Raw genomic sequence first — 9,970 nt, forward strand, 5'->3', positions numbered from 1 at the left:
GGATCAGTCACAGGTGTACAAGCAACATTAGAGATCCAAAGATGGAAACGATTATCCTCTTAGAGTTACCGCTGAGTTGTTTTATTTGTTATTATTATTATTGAAAAAATTACGTGTCGATCATGCGGAGTGCGAGTGAAGACTGAACGAAATTAGATACGGCGCTACCAAAAGCTTAGTAACAAGCGGATAGAGATCAAGCCATTGTATTAAATATCATATATTTATTTAATAATAAATAAATTATAAGTTGAATCTTTAATCCTTACACATAACGAGAATCAAAGTCACAACTCACCGAATTAATATTGATATATTGATCATTCAACTGCTCTATTTATATCCGAGGGCATCATATTTCTACTTGTCTATGTGTGTCGTGTGTGAATAAGCTTATGACCGGTGGGTTATAAAATTTAGGAATTTTAATTTATTCCCTTTCTTGTGGTGTAAAATATTTTTTAAGAAAATAATTCTTTACTTTTTTAATATTTAGGGGACAAAAAAGATAAAGCCCTCTTCTCTTTGTTATTTTCAATTTTCTTAAATAGTAAAAATGTGTTTAGTTTGGTATTTTCAAAAATAAAAAAAAAAATTGTAAAAAAAAATCAAAATAATAAAAAGTCGTTTTGCCTATTTTTCATCACAAACACACTCAAAAATTTCAAAATGTGAAAAACGATAAAGACAAAAAGAACGCATTTTTAACAATATCAAGAGACACTCAAAATACAAAATTAAAAATGAATTCAAAACACAATATTGAAAAATGAAATACTAAAAAGAACAATTCCTAAAATTTTATGCTGAAAGATGTAAAATACTATATCAATTCAAAATTCATAGGTTTTTCTTATTTACGCCAAAGTAAATAAAGTGATTTTTCCTTTGGTAAATATATCATATATTTATAAATATTTATAAATAAATACATAAGCTATGGATTGATTCAAGCGTAAATGTACATCAGCTATGGATTAATAAAAGATTTTGTTTTGTAGAGCAGAAGAGAAGAAAGTTTCCCCCAATTTGTAAGAAGCGATGACTAAAGAGGTTGATAAGCTTTTAAAGACTTAATTTATTATAAAGGCTTGTTAATGGTTGTCCAATGTTGTGGTGGTCTATGTTACACGAAACAGAAATGAAAAACATTTTTGATAAGAAATGAAAACGTGAAAATGGATATTTTTTTTAAAAAAAAAAAAGGTATAAATAGGGTTTGAAACGGGAATAGGAAACGTTTTAAAAACGTTTTCGAAACGGAGAAACGACTCCTATAATGTGTTTCCGTGCAACATAAATGGTGGTGAAAGAAGTCTAATGGAGATTAGCACATGTGCATCAACTTTACAAACTTAAATAAAGGTCGTCCAAAAGATCCATTTCTATTCTCGAAGATTGACAATTAGTCGATGCTACACTGTAGGAAATGCTGTTATGACTTTCATGGGGTACTTACTCCATATGTACAATTAATCAAATTCCTATTAATGTAACATCTCAAATATATTTTTAGAATAATTGGAGACTACATAAGTCAATCCAATTTTTATATGGAGATAATTCAAGATTGTCGGAAAGATTTGAGAGAGTGCACCCTAAAGTTGGTTGTGTTAATGGTGACATTACAACAAAAATGATTTGTTGAGACATCTTTTTTAGGATATTTTTCTAAAAATACCCTCTAAAATACAATTTTAAGACACAATCTAAAGAAGTGCTCTAATACAATAACTCTAATGAGGCACAACAATTAAGTGCTCTAATAGATAAATCTATGTGCCCTATAAAATATCATTTTAAGACACAATTTAAAGAAATACTCCAATAAAATAATTCTAACGAGGCACGACGATGAAGTGCCCCTAATAGACAAATCTAATAGGGCAAAATTTTTAAAATGCCCCATTAAAATAATTCTAACGAGACTGAAGTGCTCTAATAAACAAATCTTAAGTGTTCCAATAGAATAATTCTAATGACACTTAGATATACTAATGTCTACGTTCGGAATTGATCGACCGTGATTCGTTGGCCCGCACTGATCAAATAAAAACGAATGCAAAGAGAAGAAATAAATAGCACAAATAACAAACGATACGTAAGAGAGTTTTTACGTGGTTTGGCTATAATGATATCTATTCCACGACTGTTCTCTGATAATTTTGACAGAGTAATAGTATGTAATTGATCATGTCCATATAATGATTTTTCGACCCCTATTTATAGAGTGGGGTGTTTACAATTTTGATGACTTTTAAATTTAGAAAGATAATATCACGGGGATAATTTATGCTTATCAGCTCCACAAAATCGGGAATAAATTCCATATTATCAGGGATGTGGTTTGCTCCAGATAAGGCATGTGGACATTGCCTCGGGTTATTACGTGGCCTTTTTGTCCTGCGAGCTGATCAGATTGGCCAGCGAGCTAAAAGTCTTGCTGGGAGCTCGCTTACTCTCATTGTTAGAGCTCGGATTTCAACGATCTATGACCTTGCTGAGGTGTCCTCGGCCTTAGGCCCATTGGACTTTGAGAGATTGGGCTGGTCTGCTTGGTAGAGTTTAGTCCATAAGAGGTGGTTTGAAAATTACCCATAACAACTATATAATTAATATATGCATATATATTAATAAAATGATGTGTAGATTAGGTGGTCACGCATGTGCAAGAAGAATGAAAGGTTCAGGGATCGAGCTGAGGGGAAGGGGGTAGTTAGAGTTAAGAGAAGGCTTTGTGAAAGGGATGTGAAGAATAAATTTATAATTATTTTTGAGGCATTTTTAAGTGTTGCAACAAATTTAAATTTATAGTTATTTTTGAGATATTTATAAGTGTCTCAATACGTTTTTGAAGTACAATTACACGAGACATTATTATTAGTGCCATAATAGTTAAAATACTCTAATAAACTATCTATTAAGGTATTTTTAAATGCCTCTTAATTCAAAATTTGTTGTAGTATGAGAAAAGAACTAATATGAGTCTAGTTAACATTCCAAAAATCTTACGAAATTTTGATTATAAATTTTTGGGATAATTAATTTGTAGGAGTTAATTAAGTGGGAATTTAAACAAAATAATAATAATAATAATTGAAGAATAGTGTAATTGAACAAGGGAATGGGTCAAATTTAAATAAAGGGAATGGAAATGGAGAGTCTATCATGTCTATAGGTTAGAGATCCATTATAAATAGGAAAAAAGTTTAAATAAAGGTAATGTGTGTATATATGTTAAAGAAGAGTCTATAGGTTGTCATATTCTTCACAAACTCACAAAAGAGAAGATATTATCGATGTTTGTAACAATCAACATTTATTACCAAATTTTTCTAATATGTTTTATTGCAAACGAAGTCAAACAATAATATCATCTTTCTCATAGACTCTTTGTTGTAGGTATATTCTTATGTTGATATTTTACCTATTGCACTTCGAGCTTGAATGCTATCTCATTTGCTTGAAATGTTCTCTCTTTTTCTCTAACTACATTTTGTTTCTTGAATTGAAAATTATAAATTAAGACTTTTATAAAACTTTAAACATATACCGAGTTTTAAAAGGATTTGTTCTTGTCTATAAGAAATTTATTCTTGGTTCGATTTGAAAAGTGATCTATATTATTAAGATGTAGAAATTTTATTTAGTGGAGTTTTCAAAGTTTCCTTTAAAGAGAAAGGATGTAAGCTTGAAAGAAGCTCATCTCTATTCTTGGCTATGTATGCATTTATTTTTATATTTGAAAATCATCTTAGATCATCTTAAAATCTTTTTAAGTTAAAATTATAAGTTTAAGTCAAAATTTCTTAAAAGAAAACACCCAATTCACATATTCTCTTTAACTTAGGTTGTATGAAAATAGAGATAGAAAATGTTAAACGGATACGATATGAAACGAAAATTAGGAAATAACATTTTTTTAAAAAATAGAAAATGGAAACGCGGAGGAAATATGTAAATAAAAAAAAATATAGAGTTTTTTTTTTTTGTAAATATAATTTTTAGTATAAAAAATTATAAAAAAATTTAGTTATTTAATCTAAAAATAAATATAAATTCCATAATGTATTGAAACAAATTTTAAAAAAAATTAAAAATTTTGAGTTAACAACAAAAAAAAATTTCATCTTTAACTTGGTAATTTTTTATGTTCATTTATGTGTTTAGTGATTTGATTGTGATTTACTTTTGGTCCTAAATTGTTAAGGAGAAGTTGATTTTGAAATAGGAATCAAAGGAATGATCAGTTGCAGAATACTGAATTAACTCGCAGCATTAAACAAATCAGCAGCCTAATTAAAAATTAAAGTGCAAAAGGGTGGCGGCGCTTCAGCTTGAAGAATCCGGCCGGCCGGCCAACAAGCCAAGCTGAATAATCAATCAATCAATCAATTCTTCGTGTTCATACTGCGCTTGACTTTCTCCGCATTCTCTTTGATGGCCTCTTTCGATTCCTCCGCCTTGCCCGCCACCGTGTCCTTGATCTTCTGCGTTGCGTCCTTCACTGAATCCCATGCATCTTGCGCCGTTTGCTTCGCTTTCTCCGTCAAATTCTCCGCCGTCTCCGACACCTTCCCCGCTGCCTGTTGGGTCTTTTGGCTCACCTTGTAAATACCAGAAAAAAGAATCCATGTAGAAAGATTAATTATAATTGGAAAATTCTGATTAGAAAGACGTTTTCTTTTCCCATGTGGATTGTTATGTGTGTGAAGAAAACAAGAAGTAATGGAGGTTAATGCTATAGGGAGTAAATGTCTCACATCTTCGGCAGCAGAAGCAGCCTTGTTCTTGATATCTTGGGCGGCTGACTGGGCCTCATTGGCCACCGTGTTCTTCATTTCTTGGCCGGCGGACCTCGCGTCGTTGGCGCCTTGCTTCGCCGCATCAGCAGCCGAGTCGTACGCCTGCGTACTCACGCCTCCGTTGCGGAAACCAGCCTAGAATTCACATCCACATTTCAGAAAACACGTGGTGTTCAACAACAATACTGAACGGAATTAGAGCAGGGGACCCTTAACTTCACCTGTAAATGCCGGGGTGTGAAGGAGACCAAAGCCCTGGAGCTCCATGGGTGGTTCCGGACCGTGACTGCTCCGGCGCGGTGGTGGGACTTGGTGAGGATCGTCTTAAGGGCCATGCTCGCCATTTCTTAATTTGGTCCCGGTGGACGTCGACGTGAAGAAGCGCTAATTAATTCGCGTCTCTCTTTGTTAATCAGACTCAAGAGAATGGTGGTTGCCGTGCCGCCTTCACTGATCTGGCACTGGTATTTGTAGAGCAAAAGGGGCTTTGTTCTCAGAGGTGTTGCGTAGATGGCTGCAATTTTCTCTCCATTGTCGTGGTGGTTATACAGAAATTAAGCGAGGACTGTTGCGGGGAGGATGGTGATCCAGTATTTTGGCTGAATTGGTTGTTTGTTTCCCGGGATTCCTGTCCTCCATTTGAATGACATTTTACATTGCCAACTAACTTAGTCTCATTCTACAAACACAAGACCAAGTGAGGTGACAAATTTTAATTGAATTAAATATTAACTTTAATTAATAAACTGTTAACATTTTGCTTTAATTTGTGAATTTATAGATTTCTCCAAATCTTATCCTTTTATTTTTACAAATTTGTTATTTTTATTTTAAATACTAATTACCCAAAATTAACTTCAAAAAGATGAATAATTTTTACTGAACTTTATTTAATTTAGTCACAAAATTTTTAACTTTTTTCTTATGGGGTTTACATATAGTGGTGAGCAAATTTTCGGTTTAGCCGAACTAATCGAATTGAACTGATAGAATTTTTCAGTTCGATTTTTTTTTTTTTTTTTTGTATTGGTTTGATTTTGTTAATTTTTCTCTCAAGTTCGGTTTTCGATTTTTGGTTCAGTTTTTGGGTTGGAAGAGCGGAACTAATCGAATTTTAAAATGATGTTTTGATGTTTATAAAATGATGTATTTTTCTTCGATTTTGTGTGTTTTATATAAGTTATTTCAATTTTCTTTAATTTTTTTTACATTTATTCAGTTTAATCAATTCAATTTATATGATTTGAGTTTGGTTATTAATTAATTAAATTTTTTGGGTTAATCGGTCAATTCGATTTGATTTTTCTCTTAGGTTCGATTTAATAATGTCGATAGATATTATTTAGTTAGCCATGTTTAGAGATGCAACAACACGATTTTATCTTAATAATGGATTGCATAGATAATTGAAATAAATTTCAGGAATATGGGCAAGTTGGTGAAACTCTTTAAGATATATTTCACGATTTTATCTTGAAGGAGTTGTTTTTGCTTGTATTGATTATGTGAACATTAAGGCAAAGCACTTCGACCATTTATTAATTTTGAGTAAAACCCCTCGTTAGGATTCCTTAATACTATCATAATTCATACTTTAATTGTGCTCCATACAGTATGAAAATAGGCAGGGCCGATTTGGGGGCCTAAGCCATTTAAAATTTGGAATTCCTTTAAAAAATAATAAAAAATATAAAAATTTTATTAGATCTATTTTTAATACTAAAATATTTATCATTAAAAATTTAATGGAGCCTCTTTTGGGTAAAAAATATTTTTAATGTTAAAATATTTAAATATTTTTATTATTGAACTTGATAAAAAAATTTATTAGGCACCCCTTTTTAGGGGTCCATAAGGATAGGCCTCATTGACATATACCTTAAGCTAGCACTGAAAATAGGTTAAAGTGAGACTTTTAAGAATTCGAGGATAAAGATGTAATTCTTAAGAATTTAAAAGTCTAAATGTAAGTAAATTACAAGGATAAGCGATAACACGTTATTTTATGTTCTCTTATGACAGTAATGATGAATTCGCAATAAATCTACAACAAGTGATCACAAAAAAAAAAAAAAAAAAGTAAGAACTATCTAGGGCAGGCACTAGTTGTAACGCCCCATTTTCCCACAACGAGCATTAACTCGAGATTTCGGGAATATTTTTTTTTTTTCAATATCGAACACACAACATAAGTCTCTCAATACATATACCTTTATCATAATCATTTCCCGTCAATCCTGATTGTACCTTCTTAGCATATCAAAATTTAATAATAAACTAAGACAGGTATCAACAATCACATCAGCGGAAGCAAGATCGAAACCTCAATGATATATAACCGACAATTCCTTTACAATAACCAAATCGATGTTTCACATGAAAATATCAAAATATTACATAACTTCTGAACATCGTAATCATGGACAAAACCTACGAAAACTAAACATAGCCGCTACATCTCGATGATATTCTTTCCCTTGGCGCCACTGCTTTCACCTGGAACGTTTGAATATTCCAGGGACATAGTCCAAATTAGATGCTGAATCATCTAAGTGAGAGTTCAAAAATGTTTTCATGCAGATATGAAAAATCATATACAAAATCGATAAATCCCGACATGCACTAGCCTAAGAGAATCTCACATAGCACTTAACCCTAACTGAGGAAAATGCAATCTCTCTAAAGGCGACACAACCACTTCGGCCCATTGGCAAAACAATCCTGCTTAAGAGGGACAACCTCGACATATGAACCCGGGAATCACCCCATTGTCATTGTTAGGCTTTACGCTCCAACTCAAAAGCAATCCAAAACCCAACGCAACCCTAGCCCCAAGAGTGCCACATCAGCACTATCATCGGAATCGACGTCACCTCGGCATTAATGCTATTGCTCAAAGGAACCTGGGGTGGTGTCCACTCGCAGCCCCGCCACTTGAGCCAACAACCAGGGTGGTGTCCACTCTCAGCCCCACCACTTGGGTCCCGTAGGGTGAAGTCCGTCTTAGCCCCGTCCCAAGTGGGTCACCTAGCATTAATCCTAGGTACACATCCCGAGTGCTGTCACTCTAGGCTACGTCACAGGTTACCAACCCACGTCCTACATGGACGACACAAAACAAGCCAATACCGAAAAAATCATAACATGCATAAAATCGACATTTCAATGTATGCAATTTACCGTACGAAATTCAATGCATGTGTAAATAATTGTTTGGACAACTATAATAAACCAAGCCATAGGGATGAACATTCACAGTAAACCATTCACATGTCACTTAAAGTCTTTTCGGGTAGAACCACTCACAAGTCAAAACAAAGTTGGAGGGCGAACACTCACCTTTGGCGAAATTTCAAATTCTTCTCGACAAGCGCGGTATGCCTTGATTTGCGTGCCTGCCTCGATTTGCGTGCCTTCTTCGAGGTTCGCACGAGTCACTTCGTCTCAACCCTCAAGGCACCCTAATCATCACATTTATCCAACAATTATAATTTTCCTTAATTTTTTCATATTTTTCCTATTTTTCTCTCATTTTCTTCTCTAATAATTCAAAATAAATATCTATACGACTATTTTCTCAAATATTTTTACATAATAATTTATAATTTAATTTTCTTAAAATAAATAAAAAAATTTTGAAATTACCTGAAGTCTCACGCGCCCTCACCCGTGGGCGCATGGCTGACTGGTTTGAACTGGCGCATGGCAGTCACGCGTGGGTCATCTTTTACCTCTAGCCGGCCGTCGGCGGTTGCTCTGATCGCCTCGAAACCGGTACCCCCCGGAAGCCCTTGAGAAGTCGATCCTATCCCCACCAAAATCAGGCCGAAAGGCCACCGGAAAGTGGCCCAAATGGCCAGTTGCAGGCGGCGGAAGGCGGACCGCCTCAAACCCTCGGCCGAGTTCGGAACCCCCTCAAACCTACTCCAAAACGCCTCAAATCGATCCCAAAATGATCCTTGTCTCCCAGACACCAAAAGCCCTCTATTAAAGCTCCAAAAATCGTTCGAAAACGAGCTCGATTTGGTGCCTCCTTCTCGGCCGAAACCCTTGGCTATTTATAGCCAAAATCCGCCCCCACGTGGCCGATCTTCGGCCAAGGCTTCTTCCCCACGCCTCCTAGACCACCATAGGCCACTCCCTGACGACCCTAGGCTGCCCAAATCGCCGAAAAATCGGGCCAAAATCTCGGCCAAATCTGCCATGCTTGTACAATTTTCTGAAAATTGCACTTTGGCCCTTTGAAATTTCTCTTTTGCATTTTAGCCCTTAACCTCAAGCCCCTGATCTTTCTAACACCCTCACTAAGACCCTCAAGATTAGTACTTCTCATTTCTCCCTTGAAACTTTCAAAAATTTACCGTTTTGACCTCCCTCGGGCATTTTTAGAAAATTACACTTAGGCCCGACTAATTTATTTGACCTCAAATCCACTCGATTCAACCTGAAACCTCTTAAGGGTTGTTCTATACATCGAATACTAGTCCTTGACACTCTCCATTGACTTTTTGGATGTCGTTTACAACAATTCGGTAATACGACCTAATTGACAGTTGTATTTTTGCTGTACCGAAAACTGTTCCCGATCTCATTTCTTTCATCACTAAAAATCATAATTTTAATTGCTCGTCGATACTATACCATTTTCCTTGGATATCTAGGGTCCGAGGTACTCCCTCTGATAAATTTGGTCGTCCAAAGCTGTGTTAGTGTGCCCTATAGTCTTATTTTTCTCAAAAATCCAATTATGCCCTTTATCAAACATCATTTGTATCCTCAAAATTATTCTCGGGTGTTACACTAGCTCATGTGGTGCATTGCATGTGCATTTGAATTATTTTGATATGCATTATTTCAAATTAACATGTTATTTATGTTCTCATAATTTTTGAATGAAAAAAAAATAGAAATTGTCACTTAACAATAGGTTATCACAAATCTTAACCTAATTAAGTGCAATTATTTAATAATTTTGTTTAGAATTTAAAGTTTACACTAGTTGCCGATTACTTAATAAAACTCTCTTTCTTCCTCTTTATTTAAAGAATTTGGAATCAATTAATTTTTTTATGAGGTATTAAGGCATTATTTATCCCGCTTAAACTTGAAAGGCTTAATATACAACATCTCACCAAATTGGGGCGGGGCCTTTTTGAGGGCCCAAT

The 9,970-nt window shown here is 34.5% G+C and overlaps 1 protein-coding gene across 1 annotated transcript; it reads right to left on the reverse strand.

The window, feature by feature from the left end:
- Positions 1-4,215: 4,215 nt before the first annotated feature.
- LOC127797181 (uncharacterized) lies at positions 4,216-5,463 on the reverse strand. The gene is made up of 3 exons (XM_052329804.1): positions 5,027-5,463; positions 4,764-4,940; positions 4,216-4,607 (listed from the first exon to the last, which is right to left on the reverse strand). Exons 1-3 carry the CDS (start codon positions 5,147-5,149, stop codon positions 4,392-4,394), a joined length of 516 nt encoding a protein of 171 aa, XP_052185764.1. The 5' UTR covers positions 5,150-5,463; the 3' UTR covers positions 4,216-4,391.
- Between the last annotated feature and the right edge of the window lie 4,507 nt (positions 5,464-9,970).

Source organism: Diospyros lotus, chromosome 3 (assembly GCF_014633365.1).
Source record: "Diospyros lotus cultivar Yz01 chromosome 3, ASM1463336v1, whole genome shotgun sequence".
NCBI classification, from domain to species: domain Eukaryota; kingdom Viridiplantae; phylum Streptophyta; class Magnoliopsida; order Ericales; family Ebenaceae; genus Diospyros; species Diospyros lotus.

Bases quoted from the DNA above. Each gene is read 5' to 3' on its own strand.
- LOC127797181 (XM_052329804.1), bottom strand. From the start codon at position 5,149: ATGGCGAGCATGGCCCTTAAGACGATCCTCACCAAGTCCCACCACCGC. The intron at 4,941-5,026 runs GTGAAGTTAAGG...TGTGAATTCTAG, and splicing joins TCACACCCCGGCATTTACAG to GCTGGTTTCCGCAACGGAGG. The intron at 4,608-4,763 runs GTGAGACATTTA...GGTATTTACAAG, and splicing joins CTGCTTCTGCTGCCGAAGAT to GTGAGCCAAAAGACCCAACA.